General features: G+C 33.9%; 1 protein-coding gene across 1 annotated transcript in view; it reads right to left on the bottom strand.

Annotated features, from left to right (window-relative positions):
* The window catches only part of LOC110098636 (SWI/SNF complex subunit SWI3C-like), a 32,883-nt gene extending 11,436 nt beyond the window's left edge, over nt 1–21,447 (bottom strand). Inside the window, exons 1-7 of the mRNA XM_020825522.2 lie at nt 21,321–21,447; nt 20,658–21,197; nt 20,016–20,569; nt 6,207–6,576; nt 6,049–6,107; nt 334–422; nt 69–130 (exon numbers count right to left, since the gene is read on the bottom strand). Coding sequence (XP_020681181.1) covers nt 69–130; nt 334–422; nt 6,049–6,107; nt 6,207–6,576; nt 20,016–20,569; nt 20,658–21,197; nt 21,321–21,354 — 1,708 coding nt within the window. The 5' untranslated portion in view covers nt 21,355–21,447. The remainder of the gene's footprint in view (nt 1–68; nt 131–333; nt 423–6,048; nt 6,108–6,206; nt 6,577–20,015; nt 20,570–20,657; nt 21,198–21,320) is intronic.
* Between the last annotated feature and the right edge of the window lie 1,282 nt (nt 21,448–22,729).

Genomic DNA, 22,729 nt, shown 5'->3' with positions numbered 1-22,729 from the left:
AGAAGTTAGGAAAGGGTTGCTTAAATGACGAAAATAAAGAAAAGGTAGCAAATTGCCCATAAGGTGACCTGCATTTATAGGAGACACTCCCAAGGAACCAACTTCAACACGCACGCTTTGTGAACTCAGCCTTCAAATTAATGATACGTTAGTGTTCCATCAATGGTCCAAATGCATCAAATTTCACTTGTAGACATCAGCAGATCAAACGAGAACTTTTTCATAAAAGCTTTATGGAAACGACAAAAGTCCACATAATTTAAATGCATCGTGCAGGAATTATTGATGCTACAACCCTTAAAAGATTGATTACAAGAGAAAGTTAGCGACTACCTGGGATCTTCTTTAGTAAGGACCGATAATGCTGCACTAGCGCAGGTAGCAGCAACTCTAGGTCCAACTGCAGAGGCCAAAAATGCAACCTAAAAAAAAGCCACAAAATATTTACGCAAGAGGATCAATGAAATCTGAAAAGTTACCCAACTAGCAGAACACAAAATAATAATCACTTTCACCAGCATTCCACATCCTGAGAGAATGGCATGAGCTCACTAGTGCAAACAAAACCTATGCATATCATCCTCGTTGGGAATATGACGTAGCTGCATTGGGCAGTTTCTAAATACCATGTGTTTGCTTAAAGTTATAGATGATGCGATTATAGGGTCTATAGGGCTATCATAATAAATCTTTATTGGCAATAACCTAAAATTTTAATTAATAAAGTTATTATTACTGCTAATTAAAATTCTAGCATTTGTATTAAGTAATTAGTATATTTAAATTTATTTCTCCTAATTATGATTAGATGCATCTATTGGCAATAGAGAAGTTATAAGAGTAGTTATTTTTGTGGGCCATCTATTCCCTTTTCTCTTCCAAAGTCACAGAAATCTGATAAGTTCCGCAAGCAAGCACAATGAAGCATATAGAGTGTCGGCACATTGTAGAAAACACTGTAGCTTGGTTCGCTATAGTGCCCGCGGCACTGTTGAGATCTTCGGCAAAAATATCCATTTTCAACAACTAACAAAATCGATGTGAATCCCAACCAACATCAAGGATCTCCACTTAAAGCTGCTTCTTTCATATATGGTTTTTTTAAAGGACTATGGAACTTAGTAACTGGAAATCCAAAGAAAATAGGGAAACAAAATGGGAAAAACCAACTCCCAACTCCATGGTTCTTCCTAAGAACTTTGTATTGGAGAAGAAGCTTTTGTTAGATATCCTTATTGTTGGCTAGGATTCATGTACTTGTTGATGGTTGTTGCTAGTGGAGATCTTTGCATTCTCATAGTTGATGTTGGGTATGTAGAGAGAGGGGTTTGGTTGAGTTTTTCATCTCTGTAGAATGTGGAGGCACAACTGCTAACAGAAAAGTTTTTAGTAATGACAATTGTTGTTGGATGGAGGGTAGTTGGGAGAAGAATTTTAACTAGAGAAGATGCACAGTCGTTGAATACCTTATAGAACTCATTATGAACTATAAATGTGAGGTTTCTTGTTGCATACTCTGATTTATCAAGAACCGATATAGTGTCATTTTCAATAAAAAAATAGATAAATTTAGAATAATGTATAAATATAATTTAGAGTAATTTTAGCCAAAGTAATTTGTGTTCATCATCTTTGCAACCTTTGATAAGACCTACTCAATTAATTTATAATTAAAAACACCTACACGTACTAGACCATATTTACCATAGATCTTCAATTTGTTATATAGTCTTCATGAATTATACACTTTGAGTCCATCTTCCAAGTAGCAAATAATCCAAATTCACATAGTGAATAAATCCTCATATTCTTGATTTCTAGAAAATAATTTATCCAAATGAAAATAGTTAGAGCTTGTTTGACATCACTTTTTTGTTTTTTCTAAATCATAATTGTAAGAAAATATATTTGTTTACTCATTTTTACTTTAAAAAATATAAAAAATAAAATTGAGATATTTTTATATCTAAAAATAGTTTTTTTTTCTTTTCCTTCTTAGACTTATTTGACCCTCGATTGGATTCATGTCTATGCTGTCCTTGCTTCACTCATTGCCCGTCATGTCCTTGCCGTTCTTGCCACCATGGAGGTTAATCATAATCCTGACTCCCAAACCCTCCCCTACCTCCTCCATAGCTTTGTTACCAATGCTACATAGCCATGGGTCACCTACTTTCACCCTTCTCCATGTTGGCTTCATTCTTTACATCCTGAGCACTTCTTTGGGAAGATGCTGCACCATATGACTGAATCACAGCGATACCTTACAGGCAGAATGCATCATGGTGACGATGTTGGTGATGGTGGCGAAGCAGACCATGGTGTTGGTTGAGATGAGCTATGGAGGGTTTGTCTATTGTTGAATTGCAGTGATGTTTTGGGCGAAAGTGGAGAGGGTTGTATTGATCTATGTTGGGGTGTGTTTGAATAAGAAGGATCTTAGGGAAGGAATGTTTGTTAGGGATGGTTTGACGAAGGAGACAAGTATTTTGTTGCTAAAGGCAGAGATACTGGTAGCTTATCCGACTCTAGCATAGTTGGACACCCAATGTTTCTGATGTACATTTTGTTGGATTTTATACATGTAAGTTATGTGAGACCCTAGTATGTTCTTTTATAATTTGAGTGCAACCAAGTTTGATTAGGTTGGGATTTTTACTTTTAGTTTCTATAAGCACACCAAACATGATTTTATTTTATGTTGTTGGAGTATCAAAAATTTTTAAAAAAATAAACTTAAAAAATCTGATCCCTAAAAATATTTTAGTAAATTATTTGACATCACATAAGATTTTTTATCATCAACTAATTGGTAAGTCACACGAGTCATATTGGCTCATGAGTTCAACATGACTTGCTTTTCTTTTTAAAAATTTTAAACTAAAGAAAATTGTTTCAAATGTTGACAAGTGAGATATTGCTTATGTTAAATTAGCGACGTTATAGAAAGTTTACCATTTCTATTTGTTTTGTGTTTGTTCGTGCTAGCTGGGATGCTCACACTTGTATGATGTTCTAGTTTTCCACGATCATGTGATGAGATTTTTTTTTTTATTGTTTGACTATGTCCAAAAACCTAAGTGAATGATTATATAGTGTTCTTCATATATTAATACATGCATATAATCTTATGTATTGTATCCTATCATTCAAGTCTTGGCGTGCCCCCTTATTCTATGGTAAGGTAGTCCCATGCTCCATTTTGTGTCCATGCATCACAGAATTTGATTCGGGTTCAAAGCAGTTGGTTTTCAGTTCCTTGAAGACCTGAATTAATCTAGTAATGAGGGATAGTCATCAGCAATTTCGTTTTAAAAATTTGCTGAATTTAATGTATTTCTCGTATTTTCCCTGTGTCCAATATAGTGACCATGTTTCATAGAATCTGAGTTCAGTTCATAACTACTTGTTGAGGAAGTTTAGCCTACATATATGGCCTTTTCATTAGCAGTTTCTTGCACCCTTTGAATTAGTAGCTAGTGGTCTATATTGCTCTGGGATTTGTAAGTGGGATTACGGTAGGATTTTGGCAGTTAATTATTCCTGGAAAAATTTCCACCTTTATTTGTCCCAACCATGTGTGGTGGTCCAAAATTTTGGAAAAACATCTCAATTTTTTTTTGACAACTTTCCAGACCATTGGGCAGATTTTTCGCATGCATTGTCATCTTAAAAATTATATTTGAGAATCTTCTTGTCTTCTACCTTCAACATGCGGTTTGAATACTGGGGAGGAAGGTTGCTCCCCACTCACATTTAAAGTGTGCTCAAGTAAATTCTTAGATTCAGCCTCTAATCCCTTTCTTCAACCTGCTATCACTCAGGTTTGATCTTTCACTGCATATCGAGGGCCCATTCTATTTCCATCAAAATTCCATATTCTCCATTGGTGCTTAGTGTAACACCCCACAGTACCACTTAACAGTATTGTGGAGGGTTACAATCATAAACATAACATTTTATCAATATCTTCATAAAATATCCACAATCTTAATTTTAATATATAAACGGAAGCATCTAATAAAGATCCAAATACATCAAAACAAATACTTCAGAGTACAAAGCCACTAAAGAAATCCAAACTAATACATTACTGAACTGTCTACATACCTCAATGTAGACTTACAAACATAAACTAACTTTAACATATAAAGTTGAAATACTTGCAACTTAGTCTACATCGACCATTTCTTTTCTTTTCTTGTAACAACAGCCAGTATAAAATAGTCGGTGAGCTATGAGGCTCAATAAGTTTTGCAATTATCAATAACAGTTAATTTGCATGATTATAAAATTTCACAACAGTGAAAACATAAATAAAAATTAAACAAGTTGAGAAAACATTATAAAATCTCATTTTGCATTAACCTTTACTTACTCTAAAATATATACTGAATATCAATTTAGTCATTAAAAAATTTGGCTATCTTTCATAAAAAACTATTCAATGAAGCCCAAGTAAACCTGACATTATCGTCATTGAATTACATAGAAGTCTATTTTGTCTCTTCGGGGGTCTCTTTTGCCCCACCTGCTATGCATGTATCATATTCTCTACGACCTCTTTTGCTCCCCTTACAATGTAGTCTCATGCATGAGAACCTTTTTATCCCATATACACTTGTAAGTTATACATCATGTATAGTCAAACATTACTTTAAATTAATATTCATTATAATTCTCATATTCAGAGTTCTTATTTTTCACATTCTTTCATAATTCTATCTTTATTATAATCTAATTTAATTCATTCAAATTCACAAGTGATATACATTAATACTTGACTGTCATATGTATGAAATATATTAATACTTGACTGTCATATGTATGAAATAAAATCATATGCTTGACAACTATCTTTCTAAATTGTCATTAAAATCAATATATGTCCACGATGATACAATATACTCTTTTAATTCAAACCTTGCATTACTTACCTACTTGCCGAGATTCTCCTCTAATTCTTTACTTCGTTCTCTTCTATGATTGTAAGTCACTTCGAAACTCTCTCTGTACATGACTAAATAGATCTAGGACACCATAAGGTACAACATCTTTAAGAACTTGTACTACTAATTGGAAATCCATACAACAACTATGCATATTACCAAAATAGCTTACCCTGACTTCTTCTCACTTAAATTTTCTTCTTCCTTTCCGTTATTCTTTTCTTCTACTCTTTCTTTCCACTGCACCAAGACACCACACTAATTCATTGATCCTTCAACTAGTTTGTACACTCACATCAAACTAATTCATTACAAGAATCTGATTAATTAACTTCCAATATTGATAACAGTTTTCAAATAAAATTCCATTCAATTATACTGATAATCCCACTGTGTCGTAATTTCTCTTCTAAGCAGTGCCGAATTCCCTCAGCCAAACACTGCAACAGTCCTGCATGCATTGAATCGCCTATATGCAAAATTCTACTATGTCATTATTCACATCTTTGAAGATTGACGAGAAACAACCATTGATAGAACTTAAAATGTGAAGAAGCCATAGTAAATCTCTTGACAAAAGGCTGTTCCAATTGCTGATCTTTTCACTTTGATGAATTTTTTATTTATCTATTTTCTTCTAAATATTGTTTTATTGGCTTCCCCCGGTTCTTGATTTTAATCAAATTTGATACAACTAAAATTTCAATTGTGACATTAAAATTCAATTGCGACATTAAAATTAAAATTCAATTGCTAACAAATTTTGTATGGTTCAAATTTCTACTTGATTTTTTTGGAATTATTCGTTCATTATATTATTATTTAATTCGAAGTTTTGCATTTCATGGTTTGCAATTAAATTAAGTATATTTTGTATATTTTGCAGTCTTTAATCCGGCATCTGCTAATTGTAATTATCTTTAGAGTAATCTACATTTATTACATCATCTCAGTTGCACTAGAAACTCTATTATTAACTCATGCATCAACTATTATCATGATAATAACAACCACATCATCTACATGGAGCATGTTTTGCTTTGGCAAAATACAGCTTAAAAGAATGAGCAGAATAAGAAAGATCAGCATAATTACTCACCAGGGACATGACAGGGTTCTGCGAGCTAGCAAAGGGAAATTGATCTTCTGAATTAAGCTCTTGAAAACAAACCAAAAAAACGTTAGGGATACAAAAGAAAAAAAATTGCCGGTCCAAAAAGATAATTTTTCAAGGAACAGCTGAGGAAATATAAGCACCTGAAGTTTCGGTGTTATTACTGGGATTTGAACAGGAGAATCCACCATTTTGTACCTCCAAGGAAACAGGTGAAATTTCCACTTGTGGTACTTCAATATTTTCAAGCAAGTCAGCCTCCATTGGAAGACGAAGAAAATGAAGAATGCATTGTGCTTTTGACTTAGTAATGACATGCTCAGCAATTTCATTCCAATTGTCATTAAATTTCTCTACGGCCTCAAGCAGCAACAAAGTTTCCTGATCTGTCCAAATATCCCCATCTACATCAGTCAAATCTTTCTTGGAGTTCATTCTCACAAAATCTAAGCTTGAGTGACCAGTGATAAATTTTGCATCATTAAAACATTCTGAGCATAGGATTGTCTCAACCTGCAATCATTTTTTTGACATATAACAAGCAAGCAAAATGTGACCATAGCAGACCAACAGAGAAGCAAATAGAATAACTAATTGATCATAATAAATCATCAATCATGTCATGCCCATATTGTTAGCATAAAAAATATAATTTAGGGAAGTACTCCACAATTAATAAGTGGTGTATATTTATTTGGCTGTACCTTAAATCCTCTCTCTATTATAAATAGAGGTCCTCTAGCAAAATAATACATATGAGTTTTTGCTCTGTCACAAAATAAGAGCCTGAAGAATTATATTGAAATTGAATTTACTTACAACAAAACGGGCATCTATCTCAAAGGAATATATTATTGATCTTCTTTAAGAGCTTGGCCTCCTAGGTTGCAAATCATTAATACTGCTACTGATACTCAAACTCCTAACAATGATAACCTCTTTTATAATCAACCTCAATATCAAAGGTTAAACGATTTGACTATCACTATGCATGATATTTCACTCATTATAGGAATTGTGAACTAGCATAAGAAAACTCTAAAATAACATTGAAAAGTTGTTTTGTATATTCTCAAGTAAATCAAAAAGTCTAATGGAAAAGAGTATGTACTGAAACTAAGCAATTGGTTATATTTGTTAGGAGTAATTTTTCCACCTCAAAAAGCATAACACCAAAATAATTTTTTCTTCAATGGCTACTCTAGCATCGACACCCTTCACAAAAATCCTAGGCATTATATATATACACTAGCATACCCCATCCCTCCCTCCCAACAGGGCCTAAACCAGCCGCTCATTTAAGGATGAGCAAACATAGCATAAAAATAAATTAATATTTAAAAAAATCTAAATTTCTATTGGTTTTGGTTTAGGGTTGAATGGATAATAATATAGACAAAATGCAGCATCTTTTTATACATAATATCCAACCATTTGGGATATTCTTCGAAAAAATTTTAATTAAATCTCTGAGCAACATTTCTAATGATTGTTTAAGGAAAATTATGATTTTTTGGCTGATGGGACCCTTTCACCAAATATGTTCTTCTAATTTTATCTTTCTCAATAACATCATAACTCCAAATTGAAGGTCAAAGCCGAAAGTCAATCGAAAGAGTATCAATATCAATATCTACACATTTTTTTCTTCAAATATCAATCCATTAATCAAAATTAAAACACAGAAAATCTATTTATTTAGCCAAAAATATGATGTAGAACGAAGGGGGTAATAAAAAAAATTAAATATCTGAAATTCAATTTCAGATTTCCCTTAATTAAGGGATTTGAATTTGAAATTCAAATAAGATGGAGGGAAGGATAAATAGGTGATTAATTATTCCCCTAATTGGATTCCTTAATAAGGAAAGAAATAATTAAAATTAGGGAGAGATGGGGCCGACCATATGGGGAGAGAGGAGAAATGTCCACATACAATGTATGTGGACCATAGCATTAAATGTGATGGGGTAATTAAATCTGAAATTAATTTCAGATTTGAGAGATTTGAGGGATTTCCTAAATGAGAGTTGGTTTAATTAGAAAGCTTTTGGAATTCAAATTATTTTGAATTTGAATTCAAATTTCTTTCCAAATAACAAGAGGCTAAATAAGGAAATAACTAATGGGGATTTAATTTGAGATCTAATGAGAAGTGAGGGAGGCCGACGGTTAAGGAAGGTTATAATAGGTGTAATTAATGGGGAGAGGGGAATTGGGAGGGAATTTAAAACTTCCTAAATCATGATTCTAAATTAGGAAAAGGGTAATTCAATTAAATATAATTTAAAATCAAATTAGACTTAAATTTAGGAACTTTTCTAATTTAGCTTAGTTAATTTTAGGAAAGTATTTGAAATTCAAATTTGAATTTCAAATATATTTAATTCTTACCCCAAATTAGGTAGGCTAATTTTGTTTGGTATTAATGATGATTGAAATCATCATTAAGAGGAAAAAATGGATGGGGTGGCCGGCGGCTAGGAGGATGGGAGGAGATGGGGTGGCCGACTAGGAGGTGGTGGCGGAGTGGTTTATGGCGGCGGTTGATATGGATAAATTGGGGGAGGCTTGTAGCTTTGGAGGGGTTTGTGGGAGAATCGGCAGGTGGCAAGTGGGGGATTTTGGCTGGATTTTCAGGGAGGAGGAGAAAAAGATTTAGGGAAAGAAAGATACAACCATGAGCCAGGACACATCCTGCAGCTGACGGGTAATATGTTGCCCTTCTTCAAGAGACTTCAAGCCACGAGCCCGGACCCATCATACGGCTGGGGGAAACTCTGATTCCCTTCCATATAAATCTCACCCAAGTTCTCTCCAAAGAACACAAGTGCAAACAAAATTTTATTAATAATCCATCATCCCTAATACAAGAGAAGGGGCCTCTATATATAGGTCTCAAAAGAAACTAAAAGACATATTTGCCCCTTGGGCTTACATAAGACAAGACTCTTAAATAAAGGGATAAAAAGGAAAAATTGCAAAATTAAATCAAAATACAATTAATAAACTAAAATAAAATGGAGTGATCCCGACTGTCGATCTTCGACTCTTCCTATAAATATCTTCCTTCGGATATCCGCATCAACATAGCTAAAAATCTATCAATTTTATATTGCATACCTTATTAAATTTGATTTTTTATCTCTCACGCTTAAGATAAACTACATTACCACAAATAGTAATCAACCCAAACAAATACTAAAACCAGAATCATTTTGTTTGAAAAGATGAAATGGTTTGTGATTTAACACAACTGATATTGTCTTATTTTTAAATTCAATTGATATAAAAAACTATTTCCTATCAGATTATACAACATCTATTAAAATTCATTCGAATTTACAACTCAGTTAGAATTAAACTAAAAAGTCAGTTTATCAGAATTATAAAGTTAAATATTTTTTTTTCCTATCAGACTATTAGTTAGCTCTAAAAGTAAGAATTAAACTAAATTTTAAATGTTTCGCATTCTTTGGAACAAAGCTTGAACTTATTTCAAGAAAAATGCAATTATATAAGAAAACAAAACATCTCTGAAAAATAATATAGAACGGAATGTGGATAGTAGGGAAACAACTTTCTCGGATCTTTTAAAAAGAAGAAAATGGAGAAATACACAAATATTGTAAAAATCTAATAGATAAAAATCTGAATTACCCAAAATAAATTCAATAGCAAAATTTTCTGTCAATACATTTATTTATTTAAAGATTAGATGAGGTGGCATGTGAGGAGGACGAGGCACCTTTTGCAGGCAGCGGTGTCCTACATGGAGGAGGCGGAGTTGTGCAATTATAAGGAGGCCACGACATTTGCAATGGGTGGTGTCATGCAAGGAGGAAAAGAATTTATGGATTTTTCCAACACATCAATTTCAATTCATATTGTAGGAAATAAAACAATTGAATGAGAGAAAAACATTTTGAGATTATTTAAAAAAGATTGAGGCTTCCAAGGGAGAGAAATAAGAACATAAGCTGTGAGGAGGACATGATTTATCCGGTGAGATATTCAAAGATTAAAATAACGAGAATTAAATTTAATGATTCAATGAAAATTCATATCATATGAGTTAAGTGGGCTAACTTTGATGACCTTGGTAGGAAGTGATGATTCATTATACTAAAAAATTGGTTGGCCCAACCTTTATCAAGAAAAGATGAATGAAAAAAAAAATCCTAACTTTTGATAATGGGAAGTTTGTTAGCCCAACCTTTATCAGGATAATTAAAAAATTTCCTAACCCATGATACTAGAGAGTTGGTTAACTCAACCATTAAGGGGAAACTAACACACAAGAGTTGAAGCCTATAAGCATGATATGACATTTCTAAAGTAATGACTATTAAAATCAAATAAAATGATGAAAATAAGGAATTCATGTCATGTTCAGGTTCAATGAATAGCTATACTAGTTATTTCTAGTTTGATTTTTCATATAGTAATTCATAACTCCTGTACTGAATTAACATCTACTGCATTGAGCTCATTATGCATATTTTAATGTGAATTTTTCTTATAGCTCATACAATCAGCAAAGCATTTTGTCCTTTCCTTATAATTTGACTTTATGTTTAAATCATTTATCTCGCTGAACTTATAGCTCATTGGATGCTATATTTCTAGAAAAAAAAGGGCACGAGGAATAAGGAACATGTGATATATTTTGCTCCATAAATCAATGTTTTTAGATGTATAAATTCAAAAATTATATAGATGATAATAATATAAATTAAAAATATTGGGCATATTAAAATTTATTTTGAAAGTTTTATTAGAAGCTCTGTAATTAACTCGATGATTTGATTATGTGCACTTCCATTTCAATCTTCATTACAATTATTAAATGTCAATTATATATTTAGACGATCAAGCCAAAGTATTTTCATTCATTCGATCTTAACAAGTTAAATCAGGATCAATGTGATCAGAATTATGTTTGTCCATATTGTCCACTTCTATTATGCTCATACTTGCCTAGAAGAGGGTGAAAATGGGGCATGAAAAAAAATATGGCACATGATACAAAGCCATATCTAATAATAAGGTTGATTACAGAGTTATGATCAATTAAACATGTGAAATTATGCGAGAAAAGACTCCTTTTACGTGGCATTTGATTTTCCTAATACAAGTTAGATTTTGCACTATAACAATAAGCTACCATCTAAATGATCACAACCCTATGTTCCTTGAAAAAACCAAGCATATTAATGATGATTATTAAATCATGCAAGATGTTTTTTTAAGAAGATTGTAACTTTTTTACAGTTTAAAAGTAGCAGGCAAATGCCGGTAATTCAGAATAAGTTGATTATACTTTTACAAAAACATTGGGTCATCTACCTTTCTCTCAATTATGTAACAAATTGAAGCGAACTAATATCTATGTTACAATTCAAAGAGATAAAATTTCAAATTTCGCTCAATACAATTGTTAGATGTTAATTATTTGAGTGCTTCACAATTCTACAAGACAACTTCTAGGTGACAATTCTCCTTGTTCCGGGATGAAGCCTATATATTCCTATTGGGATGTTTTTCCTTATTCTTTCTTATAAATTGTTTGGTGATTGTTTTGTGTGAGTGATTAAGTGTTGTCACATTTGTTAAATAAAAGAGTTCCATTTTATAGTATGAATCTTAATTGTTATGGAAATCTTATGTTGGTTCTCACATTTTTGTAGAATTTTAGATATTCACAACTTCTAAATAATTATTTGGAATGAACATTGGGTTCTAAATAATCATTTGGAATGAACATTGAGTTGTTGTATTTTGTACTAATAGAAACTAATCTTTGCCTACACTCAAAGCTAGGAAGAAGCAAATTGTGTGGTCTTTTGTTTGTTTCTTTTCGTCTCATCCTATGTCTACATTAGTGAAGTCTAGATCCTATGACATCTTGCATTACAATATACTATACTTATATGATTTGGAATTAAAAATAGTATGCTTTTTTTAAAAAATGAGGGGCAAAATATTTCTATAATTGTACAAGGTTATAGTGATATTTGGGCAATTATAATTATTTTGATTATTTTATTGTGGCAGTATCAAAGTTTGAAAAGAACCGAACCTAGGTGTTTTTCTAATCGATACAACATACAAATCTCATTGTGGTAGTAGGTGTTAATCTCAAACTAAAAAATTAAAAATATAAAACTAAAGAAAATTCATAAATATGTCAAAAATTATCACAGCATAGTTAAAGGAAAATTAAAAATCAAAAGCTTAAAATAAAATAAAAACAAACCAATAAAACAAAAGGAAAAGAAAAAAAAATAAAAAATAATAAAAATAGTAACAAATAAAATAAAAGAAACATTAAAAATAAACTAAAAGTTAAATTAAAAAAAAAAGAAAATAAAATCTATTAAAAAGAAAATGAAAAAAAAAATTTAAAATATAAAAAAAATAAACTTAAACGAAAATGAAAGCAATCTGATAAAAATAAAGGAAAAGAAAAATCATTTAAAAATAAAAAATAACCTAAAAACTTAAAACTCTCTATTTCCAAATAAATCTATACTAAAAAACCCTCTTGTATATAACTTGAAAGTGCATTTTTAAAGTAAATATTAATTTGAGGCATTTTACCTCATGGGCATCAAGGCATATAACCTCAACACATATGCCTTGAATGAAAAAGGCATTAAGCCTCGCTCTAACTAAAAAATCATTAGCCTCAAAGAGCTTAAGAGGAGCCTTATGGTCAGATGAGCCTCGAGATGGGTGCCTCGAATACCTTTTTAAATCACACGTACTATGTGTTATCTATTTATAATAAATTTATCTACAAGTTTTAAAGTTGTCAAGATATTTGCAAACCTCAATTACTTGATAGCTCTAGCAAGTACTTTCAATGAGTAATATATATTCTTTAATCACTCTGATTGCTCCTTTTGTTTTATTATGCGTAAGTTGATTTTCTATATTTCTTTGTATCACATATGATAGTAATCTCACATCTTTTTGTATAATGCATTACTTTCATTGTATGCGTTTTGTTCAAAAAGGTGCATTTGCTTAAACCTTAGTAGGTAATCAACTTAGCAACATACATATAATCAAGACTAACTTAATAACATATAATAATTAACATGTAATCAAACCTTTATTCTCGGCAATGGTGACATAAACCATGTTAATTCTTTTAATTGGTCACGCTTTATGCATTTGCATATAATGCTAGCTAAGATTAATGAAGCAAGAAAAGGAAGATTAACTAGAGAAATAGTTATTAATAAAGTTGAAAAAGTGTAGTCTCTGTATATTGATGGAGGCAATGTCAATTGTAGCATAGTTTCTAAATAAAATTGAGTTCGAGATAGCTGGAATATGCAATTTTGGAATTTTCCTTCAATGATTTGGATTGTTGTAGGCATGGTTTAAAAAGCCAATTGAGGCACGCATCGATTTGAGCGGCACAATGGGCATCTTGAGGCATAAGCCTCATCAATTCTGGTGAGGCTTACACCTTTTTCATATGAGGTGTGCGCATAGAAGTATTTTAAGGCGCTGCCTCAGACTATAAATTTAATTTAGGAATATATATATATATAATAATTAACCTACCATCCACACATGTGAACTCGATTTGGAACGAATAGGCCTCAAGATAGAGGGTTGTGCAAGAGTTCTTTGTCAATCCTCAGCATTAAGCACATCTCCAACATGCGAGCAACAGTGTAGTATTTCAACATTAAGCTCGTCTTCAGCATGTAAGCAGCATCTAAGCATCAAGACCATCTCCAACATGCGAGCAACACCTAGTGTTAAGCTTGTTCCCAACACACACCCAGGGTTTCTCTTTATTTAGTTTGTTGCTATTATGACTTCGCATGCTTCACCTGCTTCACGTGAAGTAGAGTTTTAAAAGTGTCACTCAAGACAGCTTCTTCACCTCCTTTGAATATGACATACTTTTCAGATCGAAAATCATGACAAGAGCTTGCAACGAAGGTAACAAACTTACTTCTATTTTGTTCACTTCTTCTATGAAATTTCATTAAAGCAAGATAGAGAAGGAACAGGGTTTATCATACTTGTCAATGGCGAATGGTGCACCACAGCACAAAGTTCCCCGTGAAGCTATAGCACATAGCACACGGCTAAAAATTGAACAAAACAATGCCAATTATAAACTTATTGCTAATCTTAAAAGAAGATTTAAAGAGTTCGAAGTTTGAGACTTTGTGATGGTGCGAATCCGTCCGAAGCGTTTTCCTCCAGGATCCGCAAAGAAGTTGCATGCGAGAAGCGCCAGACCTTTTAAAATAATTTCAAAGATAAACAGTAATGCTTATGTGTTGGACCTCCCCAAAGGTTTTAAGATTAATCTTACATTTAATATAGAAGATCTAGTAACATTCGAGGGACCAGAATTTAACCCCAATAATCCACTTGCTAATGAGCCTTGTGTGACCCTACCTGGTGAGATCCCTAGCCTACCTCCACTCCCCAATTGTCCTCACTTACCCAATGCGGAGAAGATAGAAGCCACATTGGATGATGAGATCATTTCCACGAAAGAAGGGGGACGTCGAAGATACTTAGTTCACTGGAAAGGGACCCCGGCGACAGAGGACACATGGGTTGATCAAGAGGAGCTACAGAGTCTAAATCCAGATCTCCTAGAGTTGTATGAGAGCTCTAGGGACACTCACTCAACAGGGTCGAGTTTTCTCCCACCTGGGGAGAATGATGAGGGCATCGACAGACGTTATCGACAAGTTTATCGGCGTAGGAATCGTAGATCGACAGCTACGATTCACAATCTTTATTTTAGATGCATTCATGTATTATGTTATATTTATTTGCTAGTTTTGATTGTACCCTTTTACTTGAGTTTATTTGAGTTGTAGCCTAAGGGGCATTTGAGTTTTTTCTTTATTTTTATTTTAGACCTATATATAGATGCCTCATATATTGTAAGAGGATGATGAATGATTCAATAAAATTTAATTTTGTCTTCTTCTTCTTGTGAGTACACTAGAGGGAAGAGAGAGAGCCCAACGTGTGGGCAAGCGCAATACCCACCAATCACCGGAAGAGTCTGTGGCTCGTGGTCTTCTTCTATGTTCTCTATTCTATCTTCGTTATCACCCATCGGCTTCTTTTCATTCTTCTACCATCATCCCTCAACCAACATACCTCCCTTAGATACAATCCAATTCCCCTCCCAAAACCCCCATCCGCTGGCCTAGCCCTTGGCCACCCAAGCCACCCAACCCGACACCAAGCCCACCCTCTGCCTCCTTGACTGCCGGCCCCATCAGTGTCCCAAGTCATTATGGAGATTCCAATCATCATAATGACTCCCTAAATTAGCTTAAGCAATAAAGGAAGGAGTTAGAATATTTTGAAATTCAAATTTGAATTTCAAAAAAATTTCCATATTTACAAATTCTAAATAAGGAAAGTTTTCAAATTTGAATCCAATCAAGATTTAATTTAGAGAGGATTTAATTATTCTCCCTCCTAATTTGTCATAGCTTGTTTGGAAAGTATTCAACTCCTCCCCAATCCCTCCCTCCTCTCTCTTGATGTCGCCAGCCCCCCCCTTTAATGGGCTTCTAAATTATTTTCCTATTCAAGCCCTAAACCCTACTTGAATTTGAACTTAATTTCAAATCCAATTTTCCTCCAATTTCACTTAAACCTTAAATTAATTTCCACTTAAACAAAATTCCCTAACCTCATCCTAATCCCTCCCTTTCTCCCACAAGCCGCCAGCCTCCCCATCACCCAAACTACCAGCCCTCTTCCTCCTCCTTAATCCTTATCGTCTCCTCCCCTCTTCCCTACTTCTCTACACCCACCCTTCAAGGCAAGCATGTATGGCCGATACTGAGATCGACCGCGGATTTATTTTTGACGAGCAAGGAAGGACGGATATTATTGGATCTCAGTTCTTTGACGTGTACTTTGGCATCGACTGCATCCTATACCAGCTTACACGGTCTATTGAAGAGCACATTCGTCTGGTCCATTGGATAATCGTCGATCACCCACCACCTCCTCCACTGTCGGCTACCTCTCCATCAATGAAGGTCTTCAGCTCCATCTTCCTAGTGATAATCTCCTTCCTTGTATGGTTCGTCATCCTCCGCTAAAGCTCAAGAGTGATTGAGTGAGAAGGTACTCAAGGTGAACCCCTCATTATTAAGTGGTGGATTTTGTTATGTGCATGTAGCATTTAATTTCATCATTGGATTTTGATTGAATTGTTTGGTTAATCTCAAGAGCGCTTCTTTGCCTAATCAAGTTGAATGTTTTGAATTCTGAAAGCTTCCTTTATTGCAAACAATAATTTTATATTAGCAAGTTTTGATCAATTATTCATTTAATTTCTCAAGTAACTCCTAGTTGTTTACATCAGAAGATTTTCTAGTCTAGGTTGTACTTCCTCTTAACAATACAATGCTAACTTAATGTTCAATTCTTCATCTAAATAATCCAAATATGCTTATGTTATTGTTGTTAAAAATTTAATTGTGCCCTTCTCTAAAGCTATTGACTATTTAGATTTTGCATTGTATTTGGAGCACTAACATTTGAGCCTACAATTTATGCTAATCCTTCAATTCATTTTTTATATAATGAGATCTAGTGGTGACGGAATTGGGCGTGGTGATGGTTCAATAGAGCCCGACATTGAGGACAATAATCCTTTGTGAAGTCATATAACAAAAATTTTAAAAAAAAAAAATCTTCTAAAGGTGGTGATAATATTGTATTCAAATGTAATTACTGCAATGTTATCTATAAAGGATCACACTCTAGAGTTAAAGCAAGCTCATTTGTTAAGAATTGTTGGTCATGAGATTAAAATTTGCCCCAAAAAAGGTTTTTCACAGTTGATTGAATTGTATAAAAAAGTTAATGAAGCTGAGCAAAGGATTAGAAAAACTCTTCCTAACGAGATACCACTACCAAGTATTCATATTTCACATCCTTCCTCATCTCCTTTAGCTCAAACTGATGATGTTACCGTCATTAAATGACCATTTAGAATAAAGGAATATGAATCTAAAAAAAAATTGTAGATTATTCTTTGGAGAAAGTATTTAATTTGCAGATGAGAGCAACTAGATAGAGTACATGCTCAAAAAATTCTTATTGAATGCTACAAGTGTGCTTGTTATAATTTGTTTTATTTTTGTACCACTTGAAGCAATGCTACTTTAAGTCTACTCCTTTTCATTTTTACTCCTTTCGATGTTATATATTTGCTTCATTGTTCATCTCTCTGTTCCGTAGTACATGCTCAAATAATTCAAGTCAAAGTTTCACTACGTTATGTTCAATACTTTTACCATCCCGTGAATAAAATAATTTTTCTGTCTTTACTTGATAGGTTGAGAGCACATCCATCTTATTATTTTCATTCAACCACACTCGACTTTAGTATTAGTTATTCTTTAACTTCATTATACTAAAAAAATATACCCAGTTGCACTTAATAAAAGTTAACATATAAATCTTCCGAAGATTCTCTAATTCACTTAGTAAAATTGCACGTTATTTTCATTTTTTACAAGATAATTTCAAGTTGTGTCCTCAATTCTGGATCAATTAATTTTAAAAATGCATCAAATGTCCTTAAACTTATTACATATTTGTACTGCCTATCTTCCGAGAGTATTAACTTTCAATTTAGCATCCACTAAAATAACATATTATGCCCTCTACCTTTGTTCTACTATTCCTAAACCCATTATCTCTAAGAATTTATGCAGCATCAACCCCTCATGTTTCTAATACATTGTTGCATTCATACGAGAAATAAATCTTAAGCATGGATTTAAATCTATTGTAGCAACCAAATTTTATAGCACGGATATTCAAATACATTGGCATCTTTTCATTTTATTGCCACAATAGTTGCTACAAAAGCAAAACTTGAAATACACCATACTCCAAATATGTGACGATTCAAGAAAAGTAATAACAATAAAACAAAGTAAATTAAACATGGCTGACCAAAATGAAAGTATGAAAAGAAGTTTGAAATTCAAATAAAGCAAATTACCTTCAACTATTTAACTTTCATTAAAATGAAAGTTCCAAGCAGCTCAATTAAACATTATCATAGAAATCTTCGGACATACAATTCAAATTATTTTGTAAATTCTCCTGATGATGGTTTCTAGAAAGGAAAATTAGTAATAATAGAGATTTTATGAGAACTTTTGATATTACTATTACATGCTTCCTTATTCTTAAGCCAAACGCTAGATCAATATGAACAAGGATTCTAGATGAAATTGAACCATATATTTATACTCAAACTTCATGTTTGAAAAACTCAATCCTTCATTTATTAAAATTTCAAGGTGTCTCATTTGTGGATATTTTAAGCCAAGGTGCACACTAAAACAAATGGTGAACAAGTCAACCATCATATAAAATTCGAAATCACATACAACCGGCATATACTTGCATAGCTTGGAAAATCACCAATAAAATCATGGAATTATAAATAATAAATGAATGATCACTTTTGCCACCTTTATATAAGCATATAGTGATCCAATCGTAAGAAGATGGTATTTGAGAAAGAAGCATATTGCCTTAAGTTTTTATAACATCAAATCAACATATTAGAGAAGTAGCTGAAGAAATGGTTGACATGTTCCATGTTAAAGGACTGAAAGCATCACATTAATCAAACTTGATTTACTCAAATAAATTAAGGCCTCTAGTATGACCAATTTGTGTGTTCATAATTCCACTCACACAATGTGGACCACTTGTGTATGACAAAGAAAATCTTTTAACTTTTTCTAAGATAGACGCTTAAGATAATAAACAATTAATTGGAGAAAAAATAATTCCACAACATGTCCAAAAATAGGAGTGTTTGCATCCTATTTAGAAAATAAAAATTGAAAATTGTTTAGATCAAGACAATATGTCTAAATAGAAATAGAAATTTAATTCCATAATCTTATTATCATATGTTATGAAATTAAATATAAATTAAGTTATGAAATTGTAATTTAAAATTCAAAAAATGAAATCAATAGATCAAATAAAAAGTTAAATTAAATTTAAATACAAATTGTATATGAAATTAAAATTTTAAGCAATGCTTCGTGGGCTGGCAACACTGCCACTTTTAAATTTCATAAAAACAAAGCCCATTTCAAAACCATGCTGATACATGCCATTAAAAAAGAATTACTGAGGGCCGACAAATTCATTTGCAACATAAAAATTAGAAGCTAATCACAATAATAGATATAAGATTATCAGTCACAACACAGTAGAAACACCGAGAGAAATGAATGATAAGTAAATATAATAATAATAATGGATGAAGCCAATTAGGATAGTTCAACATGCATGGAAAAAGATAAATATGAGCTTAATAAGTGAAAAAATATAAGGGTAAGCATATTTCCTAATGAGGCCAAACTAATTTGCTGAAAAGAAGCGAATGAGGTTAAGTATTAGTTTACACATAAATGGCACTGCCTCAATCAATTTCACATTTTAAGCTGTTGAAGTCAGTAATTTCTCTTTTTTTTTTCTTTCCTGACAGATAAAGTTTATCAGATAGAAAAGCTTTACTTTCAGTGAATTAATAACAATAATGAATAGAAGCAACGATTAACTATTTGAAAATGGGACTTTCTTTTTTCTTTTCATAAGATGACATGTAAGCATAACTTGTAAGCCAAGATCACTAGATGAATAATCCTTTACCGTACACATAACATATACCAAAGAATAAATGAGAGATTTACCATCAAAGGACAGAAAACTTTAAATTAAAAATAAAGCAAGCAGTTGTATAGCATGTTAAAATTTTTTGAAGCAATATGAATAAGAAACATTTTACAAAGCATGCTTTCCATCGCAAAAACATGACAGCATACTTTTCTTTTCAATCCAAAACTAATGCATACATAATATTATAAGGAAATTATAAAACTGACCTCCTTTTGGGATTGGTAGAAAAAATTAGGCAGTGGCCGGGAGCAGTAGCTGCATGAATGCTCAGATAATCTTTCTCTAATTCTAACATCCAAATCACCCAAATGAAAAGCTGAATCCTTAGAAGATGAAGACGTTGACAAAAGGGCTATATCATCTAGTCTGAGACTACATTTAGGCCTATCAAACAAAATCAAGCTATCAATGGATCTCAATGGTGAGGTGTGTACAATGAGCTCTCCATTAGCATCCTCCTTAAGAAGTGAACCAGCCATCCTAAGCCCACGATGAACTGATGAAGAAGAGAGATAATTGATTATCCCCCAATGGTCCAGGAACCTCACAATCCGGCTGAGATCATATAGCTCGTTGTTAGCTACAAGCCCCTGGCAATCTGCATACGAAAGCCTCCGGCCAGGATTCTCCATATACTTCGCAATTATCTTGTTTCTTAAAGCAACGTACTTCTCTGCCGTGTGTTCTGCAGACTTCCCAGAGAAGAAGTGCGGTATCACTTGCCTCTCTAGCCGGTGAACCGTGCTTAGAGAAAACCAATCTTAGGTTCTCCAAGGGGCAAATTATCATCAGGCTACAAAACAATACAAGAAGAAGGGTAGAATCTGATAAAGCAGGAACAAACTAACCAGAGTGCATTGGAAGAAAAATGATTTGATTGGTCCCGAATGGCTTCATGAGACCTTTTCCTTCCATGAGAGGAGGAGGCGTGCAAACATATGACGAGGGCTTGTCAACGTCCGGTGGCTGAAGAGAGGGGTGGTCGGGGAGGACAGAAGAGAGGGACTGCAGCTGACCGTGGGAGATATTCTCAAGGAAAGGAAGGCCAACCGCACCCTCGTTGCCAGCTGAGGGGCCGGAGAAATGTTGCCGTTCCGCATCCACAATGGAGACAACAGATGGATGGGGCCGGCGGATAGTGCGGCGCACGACAGCAGGAAAGTCGCTGATCCGCTGGGCGCCGTCGGAGAAGACCTCGCTTTGACGCAGGAGTACAGCACTGTCAGTGTTCCGGTCTGAAGCGGGGGAGTACCGGTAGTCGTCATCCGCCTCATCATCGTTAGCCACTGCAGCCACATGTTCTTCCTCTTCCTCCTCACCAATGCGGGGCTTCTGCTGGCGCTTCAGGTTGCACTCCCGTTTCCGCTTCCTCCAGTTAAGCTGAGAATCTGCAGTTGGGGGCGGATAATGGATCAAAATCCAGTTAAGAGTGAGATCGGATAAAAGAAACCCTAAAATCAGAAATTAAGATTGCAAGAGAGAAAGGAGGTGAGAAGGGTATCAGAGAGAACCAGAAGATGGGAGAGAAGGAGATGCGGGAGACATGGCGTAGCCAGAAAGGACGTAGATTGGTATTCTCTGTTGGCACTGGCGAGAGCACGGAATGGGAACTAGAGGAAGCGGGGACGCTAGAGAAGCGTTAGGAAACCGCGGGTCACCGTACCTCGGGACGTGCACTAGGAGTCGGACGGTGACGCCTGGCTGTTAGGAGCCGGATGCAAATTATATAATTCAAATAATCAGAATTTTTTTTTTCTTTGGGAAAAATTTGAGGACTTAGCACATTTTATAAAAAGAACAAAAGATTACGATGATATAACAAAACTTAACCAATAAAAAAAGGCTAAGACAAAATGATAAAACAAAAAATATAACTCAAGAAAAAAGGCGAATTTCAAAACAGACATAAATCTTGTCTTGTCGGGACTCAAAACTAGTAGATACGATCATGAAAGTAATTAAAAACTCTCTTTTGGTTGCCCAAGATCATCCAAAAGGACAAAACAGGTGTCATCATTGTCCACAACCCAAAAAATAACCTTCCAGAATAGAACTTGAGCAACGAGAACTCAACGACAACAATAGCACATGCCGGAGCAAATACCAAGTAACACCTCCAGCAGCCATATCAGGTTGGGCAACAAGGGATGTCGCCTGCAACCCAATCAAACCAAAGGTAGTCAAATAAAAAATCAACAGGCACCAATAGCAACCATATACACCTCTAGTATGACAAAATAGCAGCATCCCGAAAACACGGCAACCCAAAAACTCGTAAGCATTGGAGAAATAAAACCAAATGCTGGCAACCAGAGAAGAGCTAGCCAGCCAAATAAAATCAAATGTAGGAAACCATACCAGAACCCGACAACCAAAGGAACATAGAAAAGGTAGAGAGCTCATAACAGCTAGTTGTAAGACAGCATAAGTTTCTCTTTTATCAATTTGCCCCATTTCCAATTGTCAAGTTCCAGGTAAATAACTCTAGAGATTTTCTTAGCTAAAGTGATGGCACAAGCAGCTTTCCCATTGAATTTCCTACTGTTACGTTCAATCCATAGGAAACAGACAGCAACATTAAAAATAAGAAGTATCTCATACTTAAACTCCCTGTTAATAGAAAGCTCGTCAATGAACTGTAGGGCTTGAGCAATATTGGGTCTCAAAAAGAACTTGTTGAATGGGGAATAAGCCTAGTAATGATTTGGAAAGAGTAATCACATTCAAACATTAAGTGAGTTGTATTCTCAACATGACTGTGACAAAGAGGGCAAGAAATATCCCCAATGTCAATATTTTTAGCACGCAAGGTATCAGCAGTTTTAAGGCCATCAAAGAGGGCCATCCAACTAAAAACAAAGTATCTAAGTGAGTGTTTTTTATGCCAAACCAATTGTGACCAATCCTCTTAAAGGTTAGA

Source organism: Dendrobium catenatum, unplaced genomic scaffold (assembly GCF_001605985.2).
Source record: "Dendrobium catenatum unplaced genomic scaffold, ASM160598v2 fragScaff_scaffold_1089, whole genome shotgun sequence".
In the NCBI taxonomy this organism is placed as follows: domain Eukaryota; kingdom Viridiplantae; phylum Streptophyta; class Magnoliopsida; order Asparagales; family Orchidaceae; genus Dendrobium; species Dendrobium catenatum.
The sequence above is the reverse complement of the archived record's forward strand: the minus strand, read 5'-3'. Positions and strand labels throughout refer to the sequence as shown.